Source organism: Phyllobates terribilis, unplaced genomic scaffold (genome assembly GCF_046119375.1).
Source record: "Phyllobates terribilis strain yellow unplaced genomic scaffold, ASM4611937v1 Scaffold_238__1_contigs__length_3037890, whole genome shotgun sequence".
NCBI lineage: Eukaryota > Metazoa > Chordata > Amphibia > Anura > Dendrobatidae > Phyllobates > Phyllobates terribilis.
In genome coordinates, this window is record NW_027362998.1 from 2731529 (window position 1) to 2759217 (window position 27689).

At 42.9% G+C, this 27689-nt stretch overlaps 1 protein-coding gene across 3 annotated transcripts; it reads left to right on the plus strand.

The window, feature by feature from the left end:
- The first annotated feature begins 1833 nt into the window (after positions 1-1833).
- LOC141217343 (uncharacterized) lies at positions 1834-27466 on the plus strand. Of its 3 annotated transcripts, none has more exons than XM_073665766.1 (8): positions 1834-1911; positions 15724-15863; positions 15992-16171; positions 16254-16377; positions 16456-16553; positions 16750-16840; positions 20183-21388; positions 21642-27466. In XM_073665766.1, the coding sequence occupies exons 2-8, from the start codon at positions 15795-15797 to the stop codon at positions 21674-21676; spliced, it is 1803 nt and encodes a 600-aa protein (XP_073521867.1). In that variant the 5' UTR covers positions 1834-1911; positions 15724-15794; the 3' UTR covers positions 21677-27466. The 3 variants fall into 3 exon arrangements, with proteins under 3 accessions (XP_073521867.1, XP_073521865.1, XP_073521866.1); XM_073665765.1 differs by adding an exon at positions 3213-3475 and having other exon boundaries at positions 1859-1911; positions 20183-27466; XM_073665764.1 differs by having other exon boundaries at positions 20183-27466.
- Positions 27467-27689: the final 223 nt, after the last annotated feature.

Below are 27689 nucleotides of genomic sequence, written 5' to 3' on the forward strand. Positions count from 1 at the left end.
TAACACTTTTTCCGACAATCCAGGTACTCCTCCTACTCCGGTTTCTGCTGAGGACGTCTTTGAAGTGGAGAGTATCCTGGCCACCAAGAGGGTAAGAGGGAGAACCTTTTTTTCTGGTGGATTGGAAGGGGTTTGGTCCTGAGGAAAGAACTTGGGAACCCAGGGAGAACATCAACGCTCCGCTTCTCCTTGAGAAATTTCTCTCTGGCCCAAAAAAGGGGGGCCTAAAGGGGGGGGGTACTCTAGCATCGGTGTCTCTGCCTTCTGCTAGGCAGAGACGCCGTCCCTCTCACCTTCCTGTTCAGCGTGCGGCGTCCTCCTGCGCTCCTTCCCTCGCTGCTGCCAGCGCGCGCTCCTTCCCTCGCTGCTGCCGGCGCGCGCTCCTTCCCGGGCACTGTGCTTAGGGCGCGCGCGTGCTCCCCTTCTCTTAGAGGGGCCGCGCGCGTCGTCCTAAGGAGTCCCCGGCCAATTGCCGGAGGACTTCCCATATATAAGGCACCTCCTCCAAAATGGAGGTGCCCGAGCAAAGTTGTTTGCACTGTGTCTCACCTGTGCTTCAGCCCTCAGGTTCCGCTGCTAGCCTGACTCCTCGTCCAGCCTGCCAGCCTGTTACCTGCCTTGTCTATCAGACCGCTCACCTGGGAGCGTCCACCAGTTACCTGCCTGTTACCTGCCTCGTCTGTCAGATCGCTCACCTGGGAGCGTCCGCCAGTTACCTGACTGTTCCTGCCTCGTCTGTCAGACAGCTCACCTGGGAGCGTCCACCAGTTACCTGACTGTTACCTGCCTCGTCTGTCAGACCGCTCACCTGGGAGCGTCCGCCAGTTACCTGCCTGTTACTTGCCTCGTCTGTCTGCCCGCTCACCTGGGAGCACCCGCCTGTTACCTGCTGTGTCCATCAGCCTGCTCACCTGGGAGCGCCCACCAGTTACCTGCCAGATACCCGCCTCGTCTGTCTGCCCGCTCACCTGGGAGCACCTGCCTGTTTCCTGCCAGCCTGCCTGGAGTCCCTGCTGTTACTTGCTGTGACCATCTTCCTGGTAAACCTAAAGACTGTTACCTGCCCTGCTTTCTCGAACTGTGACCACCTGCCAGCTACCAGAGACTTCCGCCTGCTTGCCGTGTCCATCCGCCATACCGGTCAGTCCCAGCCATCTGACCGGTGGGAGCCACCTGCTCTCTTACAAGGTCGTCCCCAGAGTAGCACCTGGTCCCTCAGCCCGGATCCTCCCTGGTCACGGTGTCGTTAGCTGCCGTACGACCAGGGTCGGTTCGGGTGAATACTTAGTCACGCCCCTCTGGGTCCCTCCTTGCACCTCGGCACAGAGGTTCCACCACCCGGCCCCATAACAAGTTACTTATTCAAATCTGTGAAAAGTGGCAAATTGCCAGCTTTGATGCCCAGAACCCATTTGGGCCAGGCTGGAGTGACCTGAATTTGATGTGGGCCATCACTATGTATGTAATGTTGATGTGAGATCAGTGGCCCAAAGTCATTTAACCCTTTCAGTAACGTCCTTCAGTGCCCACTTTGATGCCCATTTTTGTGCCAGTTTTATGACATTTGTAGCTGCTTTTAAGCGTTTTCACATCAGGGCACCTCGCTGCAATATATATTTTTTTCATTTATTTGTCTATTTTTTGCAATTAAACCTGTAAAAAACAGCAAAAAAGAAATTGCCGAACAAGAAACCAATTTCAGCCCCGAATAAGAAACCAACTTCAGCTTCGTCTCCTGACCCCACACATAAACTTCAGCTCATCCAGCACCATGACAACCAGCACAGCAGAGTCCTGCATCCACTGAGGCCCCTGATCATGTGACCCCTGACTCCTCCCCTCCTCTGACCTCATCACAGGTCCTGTGTGCACAGAGCAGCCATATATGTGGTGGCGGCTCAGCAGGTGGAGGTATGTGGAGACCCCATTACTGGGCGCAGGGGGCATTAACCCCTTCAGCACGGAGACTCTTTTGGGATCTTCTGTTCCCCCTTTATAAGAATCATAAGGTTTTTGTTCTGTTTCCTGTAATAGATACATACGACCCAACTATGGAGACAGGAAGGGAGGAAACGTATTGTTCTCATAGTACAGGACCCCTTTACTGGCCCCACGTAGTGTAATGCCCTCATTATGCCCCTTATGCAGGATGTATGATGCCCCCCACAGTGTAATGCCCCCATTATGCCCCTTATGCAGGATGTATGATGCCCCCCACACAGTGTAATGCCCCCATTATGCCCCTTATGCAGGAAGTATGATGCCCCCCACACAGTGTAATGCCCCCATTATGCCCCTTATGCAGTATGTATGATGCCCCCACGCAGTGTAATGCCCCCATTATGCCCCTTATACAGGATGTTTAATGCCCCCATTATGCCCCTTATGCAGGATGTATGATGCCCCCCACACAGTGTAATGGCCCCATTATGCCCCTTATGCAGTATATATGATGCCCCCACACAGTGTAATGCCCCCATTATGCCCCTTATGGAGTATGTATGATGCCCCCCACACAGTTTAATGCCCCCGTTATGCCCCTTATGCAGGATGTATGATGCCCCACACAGTGTAAAGTCCCCATTATGTCCCTTATGCAGTATGTATGATGCCCCACAAAGTATAATGTTCCCCCAGTACCGCCTGAGGTCCTGCAGTTGGAATAATTCCTCTGGAATTGGTTTTCCTTTGGCTGCTCCCCTACATGTAGACCCTTGAGCATGTATACATGCATGTAGGGGAGCAGGCCTTACTAGATAGCGAGGCTTTGTACAGTGATATACCACATGAGGATGGTATCAAAGGAGTAAGACATTTCTTGAAATTGAGATCAATAGAGTGTAGCAGACATAATGACTTCATGGAGGATCTTCTAAAATTCACTCTTACTCATAACTCCTTTCTATTTGACAGGAAGTACTTCCACCAGCTCAGGGGTACTGCGATGGGGAGCCCCTGTGCCCCCTCATATGCTAACTTATCCCTGGACTGGTGGGAGGAATCCTCAATATTCAGGGATGATCATAAGTGATGTGATCCATATATTGGGGTATGCAAAAAGAAAAGGGAAAGGGCGCATGTGTAGACTCACAGGTCTATTTATATAAATTAAAAAGTGCCAGTGCACTCACCTGTGATGGTTGTGTACGTCTACACAACCAAGATTAAGCGTGTTATTAATGAGGCTCCAGGTCACCTCTCTCTATTTGTAGTACCGTCCTATCGGTGTTTGCATCGCAACTCCGTGCTCCTCGGATGGTCACACGATCCTGCTGGACCAGATGCCACGTCACCGCAGGTCCTCAGTTGTTTATCCCGTATGGAAATATTTCTTATGTAAACAATGGTGCAGCGGTCTCAGGGAGCGCCAAAGGAATACTGGACAATTTATTAGATGATAACCGACCTTTATTCTTCCTCCAATACCACTGCCACAACGCGTTTCGACGGTCTAAGCCGTCTTCATCAGGTGGGGGTATGGTACAAATATATTGACTACATTTTTATCACCTGGTCAGGGACGAGTGAACAATCTTTTTCATTTGTCGGGGAACTCAACATCAATAGAGTGGGCCTTAGATTTACATCTGATTTTAACCCCTTAAGCCCCGCGGGTGGTTTGCACGTTAATGACCGGGCCAATTTTTACAATTCTGACCACTGTCACTTTATGAGGTAATTACTCTCGAACGCTTCAACGGATCCCCCTGATTCTGAGATTGTTTTTTCGTGACATATTGTACTTCATGATTGTGGAAAAATTTCTTCGATATCACTTGCGTTTATTTGTGAAAAAAACGGAAATTTGGCGAAAATGTTGAAAATTTTGCAATTTTCAAAATTTTAATTTTTAAGCCCTGAAATCAGAGCGATATGTCACACAAAAGAGTTAATAAATAACATTTCCCACATGTCTACTTTACATCAGCACAATTTTGGAACCAAAATTTTTTTTTGTTAGGGAGCTATAAGGGTTAAAAGTTGACCAGCGATTTCTCATTTTTCCAACAAAATTTACAAAACAATTTTTTTAGGGACCACATCACATTTGAAGTCACTTTGAGAGGTCTTTATGACAGAAAATACCCAAAAGTGACACCATTCTAAAAACTGCACCCCTCAAGGTGCTCAAAACCACATTCAAGAACTTTATTAACCCTTCAGGTGCTTCACAGGAATTTTTTGAATGTGGAAGAAAAAAATGAACATTTAGCTTTTTTCACAAAAATGTTACTTTATACCCAATTTTTTTTATTTTCACAGGGGTAACAAGAAAAAATGGACCCCAAAATTTGTTGTGCAATTTCCCCTGGGCACACAGATACCCCATATGTGGGGAAAAAATACTGTTTGGGCGCACGGCAGGGCTCGGAAGGGAAGGAGCGCTATTTGACTTTTTGATTGTAAAATTTGCTTGAATAATTAGCGGACGCCATGTTGTGTTTGGAGAGCCCATGTGTGCCCAAACTTTGGAGCTCCCCCACAAGTGACCCCATTTTGGAAACTAGACCCCCCAAGGCACCTTTCTAGATGCATAGTGAGCACTTGGAACCCCCAGGTGCTTCACAAATTGATTCGTAACAATGAAAAAGTGAAAAAAAAAAACACTTTTTCATTTTTATGAATCAATTTGTGAAGCACCTGAGTGTTCCAAGTGCTCACAATGCATCTAGATAGGTGCCTTGGGGGGTCTAGTTTCCAAAATGGGGTCACTTGTGGGGGAGCTCCAATGTTTGGGCACACAGCGGCTCTCCAAACGCAACATGGTGTCGCTAACAATTTGAGCCGATTTTCCGTTAAATTTGTTAGAGGACACCATGTTGCATTTAGAGAGTCCCTGTGTGCCCAAACATTGGAGCTCCCCCACAAGTGACCCCATTTTGGAAACTAGACCCCCCAAGGCACCTATCTAGATGCATAGTGAGCACTTGGAACCCCCAGGTGCTTCACAAATTGATTCGTAACAATGAAAAAGTGAAAAAAAAAACACTTTTTCATTTGTATGAATCAATTTGTGAAGCACCTGAGGGTTCCAAGTGCTCACTATGCATCTAGATAGGTGCCTTGGGTGGTCTAGTTTCCAAAATGGGGTCACTTGTGGGGGAGCTCCAATATTTGGGCACACAGCGGCTCTCTAAATGCAACATGGTGTCCGCTAACAAATTTAACGCAAAATTGGCTCAAATTGTTAGCGACACCATGTTGCGTTTGGAGAGCTGCTGTGTGCCCAAACATTGGAGCTCCCCCACAAGTGACCCCATTTTGGAAACTAGACCCCCCAAGGCACCTATCTAGATGCATAGTGAGCACTTGGAACCCCCAGGTGCTTCACAAATTGATTCGTAACAATGAAAAAGTGAAAAAAAAAACACTTTTTCATTTTTATGAATCAATTTGTGAAGCACCTGGGGGTTCCAACTGCTCACTATGCATCTAGATAGGTGCCTTGGGGGGTCTAGTTTCCAAAATGGGGTCACTTGTGGGAGAGCTCCAATGTTTGGGCACACAGGGACTCTCTAAATTCAACATGGTATCCGCTAACAAATTGAATGGAAAATCGGCTCAAATTGTTAGCGGACACCACATTGCGTTTGGAGAGCTTCTCTGTGCCCAAACTTTGGAGCTCCCCCACAAGTGACCCCATTTTGGAAACTAGACCCCCCAAGGCACCTTTCTAGATGCATAGTGAGCACTTGGAACCCCCAGGTGCTTCACAAATTGATTCGTAATAATGAAAAAGTGAAAAAAAAAACACTTTTTCATTTTTACGAATTAATTTGTGAAGCACCTAGGGGTTCCAAGTGCTCACTATGCATCTAGATAGGTGCCTTGGGGGGTCTAGTTTCCAAAATGGGGTCACTTGTGGAGGAGCTCCAATGTTTGGGCACACAGGGACTCTCCAAATGCAACATGATATCCGCTAACAATTTGAGCCGACAATTTGTTAGCGGATATCATGTTGCATTTGGAGAGTCCCTGTGTGCCCAAACATTGGAGCTCCCCCACAAGTGACCCCATTTTGGAAACTAGACCCCCCAAGGCACCTATCTAGATTCATAGTGAGCACTTGGAACCCCAGGTTCTTCACAAATTGATTCATAAAAATGAAAAAGTGTTTTTTTTTTCACTTTTTCATTTTTACGAATCAATTTGTGAAGCACCTGGGGGTTCCAAGTGCTCACTATGCATCTAGAAAGGTGCCTTGGGGGTCTAGTTTCCAAAATGGGGTCACTTGTGGGGGAGCTCCAAAGTTTGGGCACAGAGGGGCTCTCCAAACGCAATGTGGTGTCCGCTAACAATTTGAGCCGATTTTCCATTCAATTTGTTAGCGGATACCATGTTGCATTTAGAGAGTCCCTGTGTGCCCAAACATTGGAGCTCCCCCACAAGTGACCCCATTTTGGAAACTAGACCCCCTAAGGCACCTATCTAGATTCATAGTGAGCACTTGGAACCCCAGGTGCTTCACAAATTGATTCATAAAAATGAAAAAGTGTTTTATTTTCACTTTTTCATTTTTACGAATCAATTTGTGAAGCACCTGGGGGTTCTAAGTGCTCACTATGCATCTAGATAGGTGCCTTGGGGGGTCTTGTTTCCAAAATGGGGTCACTTGTGGGGGAGCTCCAATGTTTGGACACACAGGGGCTCTCCAAACGCAACATGGCGTCCGCTAACAATTTGAGCCGATTTTCCATTCAATTTGTTAGCGGACACCATGTCGCGTTTGGAGAGCCCGTGATGTGCCTAAACAGTGGAGCTCCCCCACAAGTGTCCCCATTTTGGAAACTATACCCCTCAAAGATTTTATTAAGGTGTATAGTGAACATTTTGAACCCAGAGGTACGGCACATTATTTGTTTACATTAGGTCATCATATTGAATAAGTTTTCATTATTCTTGAGCGCAAGTGCTCGCTACTTGAGTTTGCATCGGGTACTCAGGTATGCACCATGTACAGCGTGTGCTCGAGTGACATGCTCGAGTCCCTGCTCCGCATGTTTCACGGTTATTAGACACCCAAAAAAAAACATGCGGGGATCGCTCGTGCATGGCAGGCAATCCCCGTAAAGTTTTTTGGCCGCGAAGCATATGGGGCAGAGACTCGAGCATGTCACTCAAATACCCACGATACTAAATGCATACCAGAGCACCCGATGCAAACTCAAGTAGCGAGCACTTGCTCTCAACACTAGTCGCCATATCGTCATCTTTTTTTCTTACTTTTGAAAAAAATCCCAACCCCAGCCCTAACCCTAGCACAACCCTAGCCCCAGCACAACCCTAGCCCCAGCACAACCCTAGCCCCAGCACAACCCTAGCCCCAGCACAACCCTAGCCCCAGCACAACCCTAGCCCCAGCACAACCCTAGCCCCAGCACAACCCTAGCCCCAAACCCAGCCCTAACCCTAGCCCAATCCTAACTCAAGAGTTTATTTTTGACGCCGTTCCTTGTGCAGTATAAGTGATTAGACGACTTTATTCTTCGGGTCGGTGTGATTACAGCAATGCCAGAATCATATGGGGTTTTTATGACTGACAGCTGTCACACACTAAAAGACGCATTTTTTGTAAAATCTAGTTTTTGCATCGCCATATTTTGAGAGCTATAATTTTTCCAGATTTTGGCAGACAGTCATGTGACGGCTCGTTTTTTGCGGGATGACTTGACGTTGTTATTGGTGCCATTTTCAGGCACGTGACATTTTTTGATCGCTTTCTATTCCGATTTTTGGGAGGCAGAATAAACAAAAACCAACAATTCAGGAATTGTTTTTTTTTTTTTTTTTTTTATTCTGTTCCGCGTGTGGTAAAATTGATGAGGCAGCTTTACTCTTCGGGTCAGTATGTTTACAGCGGTACCACATTTGTATCATTTTTCTATGTTTTGGCGCTTATACACAATAAAAGCTATTTTATAGAAAAAAATATTTTTTAGTATCGCTTTATTCTGAGAGCTATAACTTTTTTATTTTTCGGCTGATGGAGCTATATGGCAGCTTGTTTTTTGCGGGACGAGATGACGTTTTCAGCGGTATCATTTTTATTTATATGCGTCTTTTTGATCGCGTGTTATTCCACTTTTTGTTTGGCGGTATGGTGATAAAGCATTGTTTTTTGCTTGGTTTTTTTTTTTTTTTTTTTTACCGTGTTCACTGAAGGGGTTAACTAGTGGGACAGTTTTATAGGTCAGGTTGTTCCGGACGCGGCGATACCAAATATGCGTACTTTTATTGGTTTTTTTTTATTTTTTTTATAATAATATTTATTGATGGGTACATTATATTTTTATTTTTGGTGTATTATTTTTTTTATTTTTTTATAATATTTTTGCACATTTTTTTTTTTTTTTTTCCACTTTCACACAGTTTATACACTTTATTACTTTGTCCCACTCTGGGACTTTCACTTTTTTTTTTCTGATCGCCTGCATGGCACAGGAATGGAGCACCATCCCTATGCCATGAAGGCTGTCAGAAGTGCACAGTGTGAAGATTGCTTGGAGATGCACTGCGCATGTCCAAGCAATCTTCCTGCTCTATGGTGACCCGGATGTTGTCATGACGACATCGGGTCGTCATGGCAACACCCGGGAAGCCTTTGCAGACTGCGCTGGAAGCCGGAAGAGGAGGTGAGTATCGCCGATCACCTCCCCTTGCCCCCGCAATGCCGCGATCGACTTCGATCGACTTCGATCGCAGCATCGCGGGGGTTAATGTGCTGGGAGCGGTGCGTGACCGCTCCCTGCACATAGTACCGGGTGTCAGCTGTGACAATCAGCTGACAACCGGCGGCGATCGCGCCCGCACAGCCTGTGTGCGGGCGCGATCGCGATGACGTACTAATACGGGTCTGGCTCTTAAGTCCCAGGGCACAGACGCGTATTAGTACGTCAGATGTTATTAAGGGGTTAATTATAATAATAATTTTTATTTTTATAGCGCCAACATACTCCACAGCACTTTACAATTTTAGGGGGGACTTATACAGACAATACAGACTTTCCAGAATAAGCATAACTCAGATATTAAAAGGAGTGAGGGCCCTGCTCACAAGCTTACAGTCTATAAGGAAATAGGGGAGACACAAAAGGTAAAATGTACATATATTGTATAATACAGCCTTAGTATACTAAATAGGGTAAGTACATAATACTACAAGAACTGGTCCCCAGCCAATATGTGTACAGTAAAGACAGAGGCTATTCAGTGCATAGATGGTATGAGCAGGATTTTGAAGAAAATTTTAATTTGGGCCAAACTGAGACAGTTAGATAAGTGTGTTGAGGTGATAGGCCAGTCTAAATAAATGGGTTTTTATGGCATGCTTAAAACTGTGGGTATTGAGAATTAATCGAATTGTCCTGGGTAGTAGATTCCAAAGAATTGGTGCAGCATGCGAGAAATCTTGGAGACGGGAGTGAGAGGTTCGGATTACGGAGGATTTTAGTTTTAAGTCATTAGCAGAATGGAGGGCACGGGTGGTAGACTGAGACGAGGGAGGTGATGTAGGGCGGTGCTGAATCGTGGATAGCTTTGTGGGTAAGAGCAATAAGTTTATATTGAACTCTGTATTGGATGGGCAATCAGTGCAATGACTGGCACAGGGAAGAGACATCGTTGTGTCGGTTGGTGAGGAATATGACCCTGACTGCTGCGTTCAGGACGGATTGGAGAGGGGAAAGTTTAGAAAGAGGGAGACCAATAAGTAAAGAGTTGCAATAGTCCAAACTAGAATGAATAAGAACTACAGTAAGAGTTTTTACCGAGTCAAAGGTAAGAAAAGTTCTGATTCTAGAGATGTTTCTGAGGTGTAGATGACACGAGCGAGCGAGTGATTTGATGTGAGGAGTGAAGAAAAGATCTGAATCAAGTATGACCCCAAGACAGCGGGCTTGTTGCTCGCGAGTAATGATGGAGTCACAAACGGAGATGGCAATATCAGGCATAGATAGGTTAGTGGAGGGAGGAAATACGAGTAGTTCAGTTTTTGACAGATTCAATTTTAGACAGAGGGAGGACATAGTGTTAGAGACAGAGGAAAGACAATTACTGGTATTTTGTATTAATGCAGGGGTGATGTCCGGAGAAGAGGTGTATAATTGGGTGTCATCAGCATAGAGATGGTACTAAAAACCGAATCTGCTGATTGTTTGTCCAATAGGAGCTGTGTATAAGGAGAAAAGAAGGGCCTCTAGGACTGATCCTTGAGGAACCCCGACAATAATGGAAAGGGGAGAAGAAGAGGAGCCAGCAAAAGACACTGTGAAGGAGCGGTCAGAGAGGTAGATCCACAATGTCGAAAGCTGCAGAGAGATCCAGGAGAATCAGCAGGGAGTAGCGACCATTAGATTTGGCTGTTAGTAGATCATTAGAGATTTTAGTGAGTGCAGTTTCAGTATAATGTAAAGAGCGGAAACCAGATTGTAAAGGGTCAAGAAGGGAGTTATCTGAGAGATAGCGGATTAGACAGGAGTGGACCAGTCGTTCCAGGAGTTTAGAAGTAAAGGGAAGATTGGAAACAGGTCTGTAGTTAGCAGCACAGTTCTGGTCGAGGGATGGTTTTTTAAGTAATGGATGTATGCTGGAGTGTTTAACCCCTTTATGACCCAGGGCGTATTAGTACGTATCCCTGGGCCTTATAGGCCTGATACGTATTAATACGCCCTGGCGATTTCGCCCGCACACAAGCGGTACGGGCGAGATCGCCGCCGGGTGTCAGCTGATTGTTACAGCTGAAACCCAGTGCTACTGTATGTGCAGGGAGCGGTCCTGCACCGCTCCCGGCACATTAACCCCCGAAATGCTGCGATCGAAATCGATCGCAGGATTCCGGTGGCAAGAGGAGATAAGCGCGATATTTACCTTCTCTGCCGGCGTCCATCGGCTTCTGAGTCCGGTCCCGGATGTTGCCATGGTAACCTGACGTCATCAAGACAACATCTGGGACACAAGGAGGCAAGAAGTTGCTTTGGTTATGCACAGTGCACGACCAAAGTAACTTCACCCTGTTCAGCGCTGACAGGCTGCATGGCATGGGGAGCTTCTGCTTTCTATGCCATGCAGCCGATCAGGCTGCAAAAAGTGAAAGTCCCATACGTGAGATAATGTGAATAAGTAATAAAAATGTCAGAAAGTGGAAAAAAAAAAAATTGTAAAAATATATATAAAAAAAATGAAAAATAATAATAAAAAAAATATATATATTGTACCCATAAATAAATAATCTTATGAAAAAACACAAAAAACAATAAAAGTACACATATTTGGTATCGCCGCGTCCGGAACTACCTGGCTTATAAAACTGTCCTGCTAGTTAACCCCTTTAGTGAACACGATATAAAAAATAAATAAAAAACGAAACATAAAACGATGCTTTATCATCATACCGCCAAACAAAAAATGGAATAAAACGCGATCAAAAAGACAAATGTAAATAAAAATGGTATTGCTGAAAACGACATCTTGTCCCGCAAAAAACAAGCCACCATGCAGCTCCAACGGCCGAAAAATAAAAAAGTTATAGCTCTCAGAATAAAGAGATGCAAAAACAATTCTTTTTTTCTATAAAATAGTTTTTATTGTGTAAAAGCACCAAAATATAAAAAAATATATAAAAGTAGTACCGCTGTAACATACTGACCCAAAGAATAAAGCTACCTTATCAGTTTTACCACACGCAGAACGGCATAAAAAAACACTCAAAAAAACAATTCCTGAATTGTTGGTCTTTGTTCATTCTGCCTTCTAAAAATCAGAATAGAAAGCAATCAAAAAATGTCACGTGCCCAAAAATGGTACCAATAAAAACGTCAACTTGTCCCGCAAAAAACAAGCCATCACATGACTCTGTCGGCTGAAATATGGAAAAATATGGCAATGTAAAAACTAGTCTGCAATAAAATGCATCTTTTAGTGTGTGACAGCTGTCAATCATAAAAAACCGATACGAATCTGGTATCACTGTAATTGCACCGACCTGAAGAATAAAGTCGTCTAATCACTTATACCGCACGAGGAACGGCGTAAAAAATAAACTTTAGGGTTGTGCTGGGGTTAGGGTTGGGGTTGGAGTTAGGGTTGTGCTAGGGTTAGGGTTGTGCTGGGGTTAGGGTTGGGGTGGGGCTAGGGTTGGGGTTGGGCTAGGGTTAGGGTTGGGTTAGGGTTGTGCTAGGGTTAGGGTTGGGGTTGGGCTAGGGTTATGGTTGGGCTAGGGTTATGGTTGGGCTAGGGTTGGGTTGGCCTAGGGTTAGGGTTGGGCTAGGGTTAGGGTTGGGCTAGGGTAAGGCTAGGGTTAAGGTTAGGCTAAGGTTTGGGTTAGGCTAGGGTTAGAGTTGGGCAAGGGTTGGGCTAGAGTTATGGTTGGGCTAAGGTTAGGGTTGGGATTATTTCAGAAGTAAAGGAAAAAAATGACGACGATATGGTGACTAATGTTGAGCGCAAATGCTCGCTACTTGAGTTTGCATCGGCTGCTCTGGTATGCACCGATTATAGCGGGTGCTTGGGTGACATGCTCGAGTCTCCTTCACAAATGTTTTGCATTTGTTATACAGCCAAAAAAACCTTGCGGGGATTGCCTGCCATGCACGAGCGATCCTCGCATGTGTTTTTAATAACCGTGAAACATGCGGGGCGGGGACTAGAGCATGTCACTCGAGCACCCACGATACATGGTGCATATCTAAGCACCCAATGCAAACTCAAATAGCGAGCACTTGCACTCAAGACTAATGACAAGTTATTCAATATGATGACCTAATGTTATCAAATTCTGTGTCGTACCTCTGGGTTATAAATGTTCACTATACCACTTGATAAAATCCTTGAGGGGTGTAGTTTCCAAAATGGGGTCACTTGTGGGGGGTTTCCACTATTTAGGCACATCAGGGGCTCTCCAAACGCGACATGGTATCCACTCTCGATTCCAGCCAATTTTGCGTTCAAAAAGTCACACAGTGACACCCCACATATGGGGTATTGGCGTACTCAGGAAAAATTGCACAACAGTTTTTTGGGGTCCATTTTATCCTCTTACCCTTGTGAAAATAAAAAAAATGGGGCTAAAACATAATTTTTGTGGAAAAAGTTTGATTTTTTTATTTTCACAGCTCCATGTTATAAACTTCAGTAAAACACTTGGGGGTTCAGGGTGTTCACCACACATCTAAATAAGTTCCCTGAGGGGTCTAGTTTCCAAAATGGTGTCACTTGTGGGGGTTTCCACTGTTTAGAGACTTCAGGGTCTCCCAGAACGCGACATGGCGTCCGCTAATTATTCAAGCAAATGTTACATTCAAAAAGTCAAATGGCGCTCCTTCCCTTCTGAACCCTGCCGTATGCCCAAGCAGTGGTTATCCCCCACATATGGGGTATCTGCCTACTCAGGAGAAATTGCACAACAAACTGCATGGTGCAATTTCTCCTGGTACCCTTATGAAAATGCAAAATTGGGGGCTGAAAAACATTTTTGTTTAAAAAGTGTGAAAATTTTATTTTATTTTTATTTTATTTTTACGGTGCAATGTTATAAACTTCAGTAAAACACTTGGGGGTTCAGGGTGTTCACCACACATCTAGATAAGTTCCCTAAGGGGTCTAGTTTCCAAACTGGAGTCACTTGTGGGGGGTTTCCACTGTTTAGGCACATCAGGGGCTCTCCAAACGTAACATATCGTCCACTAATTATTCAAGCAAATTTTACATTCAAAAAGTCAAATGGCGCTCCTTCCCTTCCGAGCCCTGCTGTGCGCCCAAACAGTGTTTTTTCCTCACATATGGGGAATCTGCGTGCTCAGGGGAAATTGCACAACAAATTTTGGGGTCCATTTTTTGTTACAAAATTGTGCTGATGTAAAGTAGACATGTGGGAAATGCTATTTATTAACTATTTTGTGTAACACATCTCTCTGATTTAAGGGCATAAAAATTAAAATTTTGAAAATTGTGAAATTTTCAAAATTTTTGCCAAATTACCGATTTTTTTCACAAATAAACGCAAGTGATATCGAAGAAATTTTATGACTATCATGAAGTACAATATGCCACAAAAAAACAATCTCAGAATCAGCGGAATCCGTTGAAGCATTCCAGAGTAATTCCCTCAAAGTTACAGTGGTCAGAATTGTAAAAATTGGCCTGGTCATTAATGTGCAAACCACCCTCGGGTGTAAAGGGGTTAAATAAAGGAGGGAAAAATCCAAGATGAGAGGTAGAGATAGAATATTTTAGTTAGATGAGTGGTGGCAGCTGGAGAAAGGGACTGAAGGAGATGTGAAGGAATAGGGTCACTGGTGCAGGTGGTAGAGTGAGAGGAAGCAAGGAGCCTTGTCACTTCTTCTTCCATGATTGGTTCGATGTCCAAAAATGAGCAAGATGCAGTGTGGGAGGAAGGAGCATGCATAACATTTGGGTATTGACAGAAAATTTCCTGTCGGATATATTGTCAATTTATTCTTTGAAATAATTGGCTAGATCGTCAGTGCTGAGGTCGGTGGTTGGGGCCTGTGCTGTTTGATTAAGGAGAGAGTGAAAAGTGTCAAACAGGTGTTTAGGATTATTGGACCATGAGATGATGAGGTTGTTAAAGTAAGTTTGTTTGGAGAGGTGAAGGGCGGAGTTATAGGTTTTAAGCAGAAATTTATAATGGAGGAAATCTTCGGCCTCATTAGATTTTAACCACAGCCATTCGGCACACCTGGCGCACCGCTGTTTGCAGCGTGTTCCAGGGTTCTCGCCGTCTGTGCCGAGTTGTTCTCTGTGTAGGAGGTGCTCCTTCATCCAGGGCGCATTGCAATGTTTCGTTGTAATGCTTCAGTGCAGAGTCAGGGCATGAGAGGGAGGAGATTGAGGCCAAAGATGATTGCAACGTTTTCATAAATTTCTGGGTGTTGATGTCATGTATATTTCTATAAGTGTGGAAAGTGGGGGTGTCTTTAGCAGGGTGACAGTTCTTGACAGAGAATGAAAGAAGGTTGTGATCAGAGAGCAGAAGAGGAGAGTTAGTAAAGTCATGTATCGAACAGAGTCGGGCGAAGATCAGGTCAAAGAGTATTTCCATCTTCATGTGTAGGAGAATTAGTAAGCTGTGAAAGGCCGAAGGAGGAAGTTAGCGATAAAAGATGAGCGGCAGATGGGGAGAGGGAATCACCTATTGGGATGTTAAAGTCTCCCATGATGAGGGTGGGGATGTCATAGGATAGAAAGTTTGAAAGCCAAGTGGCAAAGTGATCCACAAACTGACGGGAGGGGCCCGGAGGGCGATACACAACCACCACTCGCAGGGAGAAGGGCCAGTAGAGTCTGACTGTGTGGGCCTCAAAAGAAGGGAAGATAAGTGAGGGTACTGGGGGGATAACCTGAAAAGTACATTTTGTTTAAAGGAGCAGACCAACACCAATTATTACCAGTTGCCTTTCCTGTATGTGCTTATCAAGAAAGATTGTAATGGGACCCTAGGGACACTCATCTACCATAAACCTTCAAGCACTAATAAACTATTGAAGTGGGATAACCACCATCCCCATCCCCATAAATAGAGGAAAACCCAAGGGCCAATTTTTACTGTTGAGAAGGTACTGCTCGAATGTCACATATTTTAATATACAGGCAATAGACCTGAACACCAGATTAAGGGATGAAGGGTACTCGTGGTACATTTTGGATTCCGCATCATCGTTTGCAGAAAAATGGTTTTATCCATCAGCTTATCTTTTTCTCATTCAGATCTTTAAAATACCGGATCCTCTCAGAGAAGGTCATCTATATATGAAAATTGTCCTGATTTATCCAGGAAAATGATGGACAAGATGGTGGAGAGGATATTACACCTCACCCTAGAGATCCTCTACCGGCTTACTGGAGAGGTGAGAGATTCTGATGATGTCACATTACATCATTCTTATCTATGGGAATAACAGATGGACAGAACTGGAGAGGTGAGGACTCTGGAATTGTCTGTAGTGATATTTATTAAAGTGTCTCTCCATAACAGGATTACACAGTAGTGAAGAAGACCTCTAGTGGGCGCTGTCAGGACGCTGTGTCTGAGGGATGGGGAAGACCCCTGAGCCCAATCACGGGGCCTCCACCTCACCCCCTGATACATGAGGACATCAATGACCAGAAGATCCTAGAACTCATCTACAAGATGATTGAGCTGCTGACTGGAGAGGTGACACTGCTGGGAATGCTGGGACATTATACAGTAACGCTATGAAGAGATCGGGGGATGACGGTATCATTGTATGTTTCAGGTTCCTATAAGGTGTCAGGATGTCGCCGTCTATTTCTCCATGGAGGAGTGGGAGTATTTAGAAGGACATAAAAATCTGTACAAGGACGTCATGATGGAGGTTCCCCAGTCCCTCACATCACCAGGTAATAGACAGGACTAAATACACATGGCCTTTACTGTATGTAAAGAATGAATCCAGTCCCTGTATGTGTTTCCTCCAGATCTATCCAGTAAGAGGACAACATCAGAGAGATGTCCCCGTCCTCTTCTTCCACAGGACTGTAAACAAGAAGATCCCAATGTTCCTCAGGATCATCAGGTAGATGGAGAGAAGGTGTCATGTGATCTCTCCTATGATGTGCAGATAGCTGTGAAGGTCTTGTGCTCAGTCTTGTTTTATCCACCATTATTATGTTTTATATTTGTGTAATGAGAACGGTGGAGATGGCAGGATTAGAGCCGATCATAGATGGGACTTCTCCATCTGTCTCTGACTTTTATAATATTTGTTTCAGGGTGAAGATCTGACCCATATTAATACTACAGAGACATATGTGAGGGGTGATGAGCGGTGTAAAGAGGAGATTCCTACATATGACCACCCAGGTGAGTAGTAACCACTAAATGCAGAGAAGTCACAGATTCTTCTCAGTCACCGGCTGTGGCTGCTTTATCGGTGGTGTAGTCCGGCTGTATCACAATCGTGTGATCACCATTTTGCCGCTAGAGCATAACATTCTCCTCCGTCCGAAAATATTCAAATTACTTTGTGTAATTGTGAAAGCCCTTTTCTATAGAACTTACAACCTGGAGGATCCACCCACCCCTTGGGATTAGGAGACGCTGATTCTTACCTGCCTAGATCTGTAAACTACAAAGTCAAATGATAGCGTACGTAGAATGTGCTGACAAGTGAGAAAATCACTTGAAGAAAAATATTATGATGAGCCTGTAAGAGAAAGTGGAGGGTAATGATGCTGTTGGCTTCCTAGAACCCTGATATCTTATTGGATGAATCTACCTTCTCTCCCTTCTGTGCTCCTGAATGTGCTCATATGGTCCCTACAAGACCAGGTCCAGTCTTTATGACCAAACCTCCCTTTTATTATTGACAACATTAAATGTGCAGTGAGGCCAAGTGTGAATTTCTGTACAATAACAACAGAGTTTCCCTTTATTCTGACTTTTCAATTTCTTTTTAAACCAACTAACTTCAAACCAGATTGTGATAAACTATACAGAAAACATTACACCTGTGCCATGATATATCTCTAAGCTGTGCGTGGCTGATGGCTGTAATATACATTTATTCACGCCTGCAGGAGATGTGTTGGCTCGAGCCCTGGTTTCATGGATTCACTCCACGTCATAAATAGTATTGAGCGAATTTGTTCGGCATTTCAAATTCAGGTTCGTGTTCGGGGTTCCGGCTTGTTCGAGCCAAATGGTCCACCATAAATGAGTGCAACTCCAGTTTAGTGTTGGATTTCTCCCTTCATACATACGTTGTTGTTGGGGATGTTACATGTCTGTATATTCTTTCTTTTTTTTACAAGTTCATTCTGTATGATAGTTTCATTGTCGTTGGATCGGCATACCCCACTTATGTGACTCTGTAACTCCCTGGTAGTCTTTCAAAAATATCTCCATTGCCTCTTCCAAATGCCTGAGATCTAAATTTAAGACGCCTCAGCTCTGCACTATTATAAAAAGTTCACCTTAAATGTGTAATATTTCTTCTTGGCACTCATCTGACAGAAAATATTGTCCCTTACGATAGTTTAGATTCCCAAGAGCCACCGAGCCCCATACTCCAATTACCCCAGAGAGGTTTCACCACTAGTTACTCGTTTTTCTCTGATGAAGACTGTTGAGTTTGATAATTTCAGTAGATGTTTTATTGTCTGTAGACAAAGTTTTTGACTTCAGTAATCCTCTGATTTAACCCCTTCTTGCAGCCAGTTCTGCGTTCCTAATCAGGCCCCATTTTTCAAATCTGACGTTTGTCACTTTATATGGTGATAACTTTGGAATTCTTCACAAAGGATAATAGGAAACAAATGGACCTTACAAATTATTTTCCAACTTCTCTTGAATCTGACAATACCCTATATACGCTTGTACACTACTGTCTGGGCACATGGCAGGTTAAAAAGGGAAGGAGCGACATTTAGCTATTAGGAATGCAGATTTTGCTGGAATAGTTCGCAGACACAATGTATTTGGGGCGCTGTTTATGGTCACCTGGAAGCTCAAAAGATGGCTACCACGAACAGGCTTGCCTTATCTACCCCGTTTATAGATTTCACAAATTATTTTGCTCATCACCCTTTAACCCCTCTACATGGATCTGGACTAACACAGAGACCCCTAGGCTTGGGCCACGGTGTTACCTGCTGTTCTGTGGAAATAGATGGGAAGAAGAATAGTCAGGTATCCGGATCAGAACCAAGAGGATAGAGAAAATACAAAATCAGAAGACACAAAAGTAGTCAGTAAACGGGCCGAGGTCACAACAGAAACAAATACACAAGCCGGGAGCTGAGTACAGAGGACTGAATCAGAGAAGAACAAGGCTGTATCTGGCAGCTTCCAGCAATATGCTTCCAGCTTTAGTAGGGTGTGGTGCTTTCCAAATGGCTGAAGCAGGGAGCAGATTACTCCAGCTGGACAGCACACACACCCATACTGCCAGACTGAATGGTACTACAGGTCCCAGGCACCCTAATCTTAGTGGTGGACAGAGCCTGCACCGCCCAGAGCTTCTGGTTCAGATGTCTCCTCCATCACCAGCGCCGCCTGCAGAATGAATAAGGCAGCGCCTAGTGACAAAGCAGATGTCACACAAGTTAAAGCAGGAGAAGTAGATGTCCCAGAGGAGATGGGAAACACCTTTTGCAGAAGCCCTAATATAACAAAATGGCAGAAAACCAGAGCAGTAGAAATCCCCATAAAGTGACTCCATTTTGGAAATTATAACCCTCAGTGAAATAATCTATAGGAGTAGTGACTATTTTGACTACACAGTCACTTTCCGGAAATTAGCACGCAGTGGATGTTGGAGAGTGAAAATTGCACATTTGTCATTTTATAACCCAACACATAGTGCCCAGATTGTGCTCCAGGAGACACACACCGTAAATTAAGTGGGTTCTTCTCACTATAGTAATGCCAAATACATGGATGCTAAATGTGGTTTGGGCGCACTGCAAGGCTAAGAAGCGAGGGGGAGATCTGACTTTGGGAGATCAGATATTGCTGGATTGGTTTATGGAAGCCATGTTGTTTTTCAAGAGCCTTTGAGCCACTAATAATGTGGAAACATCTGGTTTTCCATTGACAGATGATGGACCTGAGTGGGGGCTTCTTTTTTTGTGAGATGAGTAGAAGTTTTTATTGGTATTATTTTTGCCTACATAACATTGTTTGGTGGCTTTTTATTCCATATTTAGAGGCAGAATGAACAAACAGTTGGACACCACGCTCTACTGGTTCATCCTATGAGGTTTTCTTTTAGACTGTGAACTGTCATTCTGTCAATAACTTGCCATTTCTACAGACATTTTAAGTACAATTAACACAAGAATCCCATAGAAAAATAAATAAAGATTGCATACCACTTCTAAATCAATCTAAACAAACAGATCCCTGGGCTACATGCTAGTCCAGGAAAATGAAGAGATATATGCTCAAGTTTAAAAATCTATTTTAATAGACACAAATCTAAAAAATAGAGGAAAATTTAAAATATTTAAAATATTCCTCTATTTTTTCGATTTGTGTCTAATAAAATAGATTTTTAAACTTGAGCATATATCTCTTCATTTCCCTGGACTAGCATGTAGCCCAGGGATGTGTTTGTTTAGACATTTTAAATAGAAATGTTCAAAAATATAAATTTCAAGGATATTTTAATCAAAATTAATAATTGTTTTTTTTTCTTGGTAGATGATTGTACCAGGAGATCGGAGGGACAGGAGATTTTTAAATCTGATGATCTTGAGATCCCACAGGATACAATTGAAGTGAATGCCATTACTCCAGATATACCATCATCCCTTCACAGTAAACATCAATCATCTGATCCTAAGAAACAGGTCCTATCTTCTGATTCATTACCGACTACTAAGGAAAATCAAAATAAAATAAGCATTAAAAAACTAACTGCTCCTAAAGCAAAGAAATCATTTTCACGTTCAGAAAATGGAAATAGTTTTACCCTCGGAAAGTCTATTCTTAAACATCAAAAAATACACACAGCGGACAATAGATTTTTTAGTTCCAAATGTGGAAAATATTTTAATCAGAAATCAGTTTTCGTTAATCACCAGAGAACTCACAAAGGGGAGAAGCCTTTTTCATGTTCAGAATGTGGGAAATGTTTTAACCGGAAAGCGAATCTTGATATCCACCAAAGAACTCACACAGGGGAGAAGCCTTTTTCATGTTCAGAATGTGGGAAATGTTTTAACCAGAAATCAGGTTTGATTATACACCAGAGAACCCACACAGGGGAGAAGCCCTTTTCCTGTTCAGAATGTGGGAAATGTTTTAACCAGAAATCAGTTTTTGTTAATCACCAGAGAATCCACACACGGGAGAAGCCCTTTTCCTGTTCAGAATGTGGGAAATGTTTTAACCATAAATCATGTTTGATTAAGCACCAGAGAATTCACACAGGGGAGAAGCCCTTTTCCTGTTCCGAATGTGGGAAATGTTTTAACCAGAAATCATTTTATGTTAATCACCAAAGAACCCACACAGGGGAGAAGCCTTTTTCATGTTCAGAATGTGGGAAATGTTTTAACCAGAAAGCGCATCTTGATAACCACCAGAGAACCCACACAGGGGAGAAGCCTTTTTGTTGCTCAGAATGTGAGAAATGTTTTAACCAAAAAGCGCATCTTGATAACCACCAGAGAACCCACACAGGGGAGAAGCCCTTTTCCTGTTCAGAATGTGGGAAATGTTTTAGCCAGAAATCAGGTTTTATTAAGCACCAGAGAATCCATACAGGGGAGAAGCCTTTTTCTTGTTCAGAATGTGGGAAATGTTTTAATTGTAAAATAATTCTTGATAGCCACCAGAGAACTCACACAGGGGATAAGCCTTTTTCCTGTTTAGAATGTGGGAAATGTTTTAACCAGAAATCAGGTTTGATTAAGCACCAGAGAACCCACACAGGGGAGAAGCCCTTTTCTTGTTCAGAATGTGGGAAATGTTTTAATTGTAAAATGATTCTTGATAGTCACAAGAGAACCCACACAGGGGAGAAGCCCTTTTCCTGTTCAGAATGTGGGAAATGTTTTAACAAAAAATCAGTTTTGGTTAATCACCAGAGAACTCACACAGGGGAGAAGCCCTTTTCCTGTTCAGAATGTGGGAAATGTTTTAACAAGAAAATCAGCTTTGGTTAAGCACCAGAGAACTCACACAGGGTAGAAGCCTTTTTTCTAATCTTTTTTTTAATCCAATATATTTTTATTGAAATTTTCTTCATTAGTTTTTTTTTTACAAAACAAGAAACTAGTACATACAATAAAAAATAACATACCATAGGGATGACATACATGCATCTCTCCTATATATCCTTTCAGCTTGCCCATTACCGTCTAATAACTTGCAGTTACTATATCTTACAATTAACATTCCACATTCTTGAAATCTCTTATATAACCATAATATTGTAATAAACATTATAATCCTATACACATATAGGTGTGCTATATTACCCATACCACATGTTAAGGAATTCCAATACACATTAGAATGAAACATTAGACCTCGCCAATACCCCCCTTCCCCTATAAGTCAAATTGTCTCTCCAACAATAACCCCCTTGATGGCATTCCAGGTGTATCCAACCATAAGCCCTATATTTTCTCAAATTTATTAATTCAGTTTTGTTTTTTATATACCCCTTTTTCTAATCTGATAATATTTATTTATCCTATTTTTGAGTTCACTAATTTCTGGAGGCGAGGGGTTAATCCATTTGGATGCAATGTTTCCTAGCTTGAAATAAAATACGTGAAATCCCTATTGAAATTGGGTGAAATTCCACATCATCCTCTAATATACCTAATAGGCATTTTTTGGTCTGGTTGAATATCTATTTTATACACCCTCTTTATAATAGACAGAACTCCTTCCCAGTATTTACCTAACTCCCGGCATTCCCTTAGCGGATGTAATAGGCCCGCAGCATCCATTTTACATCTTGGACATTCAGCAGCAGTCCAATATCCTATGTTACATAGGAATCTAGGCGTCTTATATTTCCTATGTATTAATATGATCTGGGAGAATCTCTGAGCCTCATGTAAAGATAATTGGGGTACCAGTTCTAATACCGCTCCCCATTGATCCTCAGAAATTGGACCTATATCTCCATCCATTTTTGTCTAGCTGGAGAAGGAAATATTTTTAAATAATTATCAAGAAGGATTCAGTAAATATCAGAAATACGACCCTTAGTATTTCCCTTCTCTAATACCAACTTAACAAAAGTATTATTTTCTACCCAAAAGGGAGTCCATCTTGATTGTGCATTAAATGAATGCCGAAACTGTACAGTCATGGCCAAAAGTTTTGAGAATGACACCAAAATTATATTTTCACATGATCTGCTGGCCTCTGGTTTTTATTAGTGTTTGTCTGATGTTTATATCACATACAGAAATATAATTGCAATCATATTATGAGTACCGATAGGTTATATTGACAGAATGAGTTAATGCAGCAAGTCAATATTTGCAGTGTTGCCCCTTCTTCTTCAAGACCTCTGTAATTCTCCCTGGCATGCTCTCAATCAACTTTTGGACCAAATCCTGACTGATAGCAGTCCATTCTTGCATAATCAATGCTTGCATTTTGCCAGAATTTGTTGGTTTTTGTTTGTCCACCCGTCTCTTGATGATTGACCACAAGTTCTCAATGGGATTAAGATCTGGGGAGTTTCCAGGCCATGGACCCAAAATCTCTATGTTTTGTTCCATGAGCCATTTAGTTATCACCTTTGCTTTATGGCAAGGTGCTCCATCATGCTGGAAAAGGCATTGTTGGGCGCCAAACTGCTCTTGGACGGTTGGGAGAAGTTGCTCTTGGAGGACATTCTGGTACCATTCTTTATTCATGGCTGTGTTTTTAGGCAAGACTGTGAGTGAGCCGATTCCCTTGGCTGAGAAGCAACCCCACACATGAATGGTTTCAGGATGCTTTACAGTTGGCATGAGACAAGACTGGTGGTAGCGCTCACCTCTTCTTCTCCGAATAAGCTGTTTTCCAGATGTCCCAAACAATCGAAAAGGGGATTCATCAGAGAAAATGACTTTGCCCCAGTCCTCAGCAGTCCACTCCCTGTACCTTTTGCAGAATATCAGTCGGTCCCTGATGTTTTTTCTGGAGAGAAGTGGCTTCTTTGCTGCCCTCCTTGAAACCAGCCCTTGCTCAAACAGTCTCTGCCTCACAGTGCGTGCAGAAGCACTCACACAAGCCTGCTGCCATTCCTGAGCAAGCTCGGCACTGCTGGTAGTCCGATCCTGCAGCTGAAACAGTTTTAAGATACGGTCCTGGCGCTTGCTGGTCTTTCTTGGGCGCCCTGGAGCCTTTTGACAACAAGCTCTCTCCTTGAAGTTCTTGATGATGCGATAGATTGTTGACTGAGGTGCAATCTTTGTAGCGGCGATACTCTTCCCTGTTAGGCCATTTTTGTGCAGTGCAATGATGGCTGCACGTGTTTCTTTAGAGATAACCATGGTTAACTGAAGAGAAACAATGATACCAAGAACCAGCCTCCTTTTAAAGTGTCCAGTGATGTCATTCTTACTTAATCATGACTGATTGATCGCCAGCCCTGTCCTCATCAACACCCACACCTGTGTTAATGGATCAATCCCTAAAACGATGTTAGCTGCTCCTTTTAAGGCAGGACTGCAATGATGTTGAAATGTGTTTTGGGGGTTAAAGTTCATTTTCTGGGCAAATATTGACTTTGCAAGTACAGTAATTGCTGTTAAGCTGATCACTCTTTGACATTCAGGAGTATATGCAAATTGCCATTACAAAAAATGAAGCAGTAAACTTTGGAAAAATTACTATTTGTCTCATTCTCAATACTTTTGGCCATGACTGTAGATATTCATAGAATTGTTTATTTGTCAACCCAAATTCCCTCTTTAATTCATCAAAGGACTTAAGTATCGTATCCCTTCACAGAATATGTTTTATATCGTATATATTCCTTTATCCACCCAACTTCGAAATCCCTCTAATTTATAGAACTCTGCATATTTATTATTAAACCATATAGGTGTAGATTCATTGCAGTCTCCTATTTCCATTATATCTTTACCCCTATCCCAGACCTTGTAGAGTAGAGCAAGTGTAGGGTATAGTGATTTCTTGTGTGTGAGGTCATTCAGTTTATCTATATGAATAGGAATATTCCACGGTGTCCTGAGGTAATTAACCCCTTAATACTATTTGGGTTTGCAGCGCTATGCCACCCACCCAAATGTTGCAATATAATATATTAGTGCATTAGGATTCGCCAATCCACCAGATTCCTCATCACTTTGAGGATATTCACATTTTATCCTAGCCGATTTCTTTTTTCATATAAGAGAACGAAACTTGCTATGAATTTTCTGAAAATGGGAATTATGGATCCAAATAGGGGCATTATGCAGAATGTATAAGAGTTGGGGCATCAATATCATTTTTAATAAGTTCCCTTTTCCTACAGCCGATAATGGTAATCTCCACTACGCATTGATTTTCTCTTTAACCCCTTAATGACCTTGGGATTTTCTGTTTTTGCATTTTTGTTTTTTGCCCACCTTGTTCCCAGAGCCATAAATTTCTTATGTTTCGGGCAGTATGGCCATGTGAGGGCTTTTTTTGGGGGAACGAGTTGTACTTTTGAATAACGCCATTGGTTTTACCATATCGTGTACTGGTAAACGGGAAAAAAAAATCCAAGTGTGGTGAAATTGCAAAAAAAGTGCAATTCCACAGTTGTTTTTCTTTTTTTTTACCACGTTCACTGAATGCTAAAACTGACCTGCCATTATTATTCTCCAGGTCATTACTAGTTCGTAGACACCAAACATGTACAGGTTCTTTTTTATTTAAGTGGTGAAAAAAATCCAAAGTTTGCTAAAAATAAATAAATAATAATAAAAAAAAAGGCGCCATTTTCCGAGACCCGTAGCGTCTCCATTTTTTGGGATCTGGGACCGGGTGATGGCTTAGTTTTTGCGTGCTGAACTGCTGGTTTTTATTGATACTATTTTGGGGTAGATCCGATGTTTTGATCGCCCGTTATTGCATTTTATTGCAATGTTGCGGCGACCAAAAAAACGTAATTCTGGCGTTTAGAATTTTTTTCTCGTTACGCCGTTTACCGATCGGATTAATTATTTTTTTATATTGATAGATCAGGCGATTCTGAACACAGTGTAACCAAATATATGTATGTATTTTTTTTTATTATTTTATTTTGAATGGGGCGAAAGGGGGTAGATTTAAACTTTTATATATTTTTTTAATATTTTTAAAAACATTTTTTTTACATGTTTTGCTTTCTTCAATAGTCTCCTGTATGCAGCAGAAATGCTCTCTTGCTATGAGCACCGACCACTGGGCAGCGCTCATAGCAATCTAGAAATGACAACCACAGGGGTCTCCTGAAGACCTCGGGTTTTCATGCCAACCCATCGGTGACCCGCAATAATGTGACGGGGTCACTGATGGGCAGCGCTAACAACACGCTTCCCGGAAGTGCGAGTTAAATGCCGGTGTCAGAGATTGACAGCGGCATTTAACTAGTTGACAGCCATGATTCTACCCGCGGCTGTTGTGGGCACGTCAGGCACGTCAGCTGTATAAATCAGCTGACATGTGCCTGGTTCAGTGCGGGCTCAAGGCCGGAGCCTGTGCTGAACCGGGGGTCACTACCTTGTGCGTACTATTAAACACAAGTTTGGAAATGGGTTAGGCTGAGTTCACACGATGCGTATTTAATGCGTTTCCGCGGCGTTTTTGCAGTTGCGTAAACGCCGCTTAAACGCATGAAAAACGCATGGTAGAAGGGAAGCAATGTTCCCCAATTGAAATCCGCATGTGCTGTGCCCATGATGCGGATTTTTCCGCAGCGTAAACGCTGCGCTCAAAAATCCGCAGCATGTCAATTAATTTTGCGTAAACGCGGCATTTTCGCCACCATTGACTTGCGCCAATTCCGCAAGACTGCATCTGTACTTGCGTAATTGGTGCGTTCTAATGTGCGGATGGTACCCGGGTGTAGAGGAGAGGAGAGTCTCATCCACACCCAGGTACCGTTAAAAAAGCTGTAAAACAAGAATAAAATAAAAAATATATATATACTTACCATCTGTCGGCCCGCGCAGCGCTCCTGCTTGGTTCCCAGCACTTGCAGTGAGTTGAAGGACCTGCGCTGATGTCAGAGTCATGTGACGGGTCACGTGACGCTGACGTCGGCAGGTCTTTCAATTCAAAGTTGCCGGGAGAACGGAGTGAGCAGGACAGCGCGGGCCATCAGAGGGTAAAGTATACATTTATTTTTTATTTTTAGCATTCTCTCGGGTCACACTATATAAATCCATGCTGTTTGAATGGATTTATATAGTGTGACCTAGTTGTCAAGCACTTTCCAAGTGATGCTAAAATCGCCTGGAAAGCGCTTGTCAATCCACATGCGGAAACACATGTGGAAACGCATGTGAATCCGCATGTATTCCGCAGGAAAAACGCATGCACAATCTGCATGCGTTTTTTCTGCCAGGGAGATGCAGAAATGATGCAGAAATTTTCTGCTTCATTTCTGCATCGTGTGCACATACCCTTAAACTTTTCCAGAAGAAGATATAGAATCAGTGCAATGTAATCCGGAGATCTTCTTGTGATATTTATACTCCTTATTAGAATTTCTCAACCGTTTGTGTTCGTGTATGTTCTAATATGCTCGAATTAGGGATATCATCAAATGGTAGTATAACCGACTTATCCCGATTAATGGACAGGCCTGACCATTCACCAAACTCTCCAATAATGTTCAGGATAGGATCAATAGACTTCTGGATATCACCTAATGTACATATATAACTGTGTATTATACAATCACTGTATTTTATGTAGTGTGGGCACCCGCTTCTGCAGTGCCACCATGTAACCAATTGCTTGTGAAATAAAGGTTTATGACTGAACTCATGTTTGGTGTTTCTGATTATTCCCAAATGGTCTGCCATTCATATCCTAGCATAGATATGTCACCATCTTATTGGTACTAGACAATTGTCTGATATGTAGATACTTTCCTTTGATGTGATATATATTATTTGCTCTGTTAAATTTTTGTTGTGTTAACACCTTTACCCCCGAACGTGGTTTGCTCGTTAATGACCAGGCCAATTTTTACAATTCTGACCGCTGT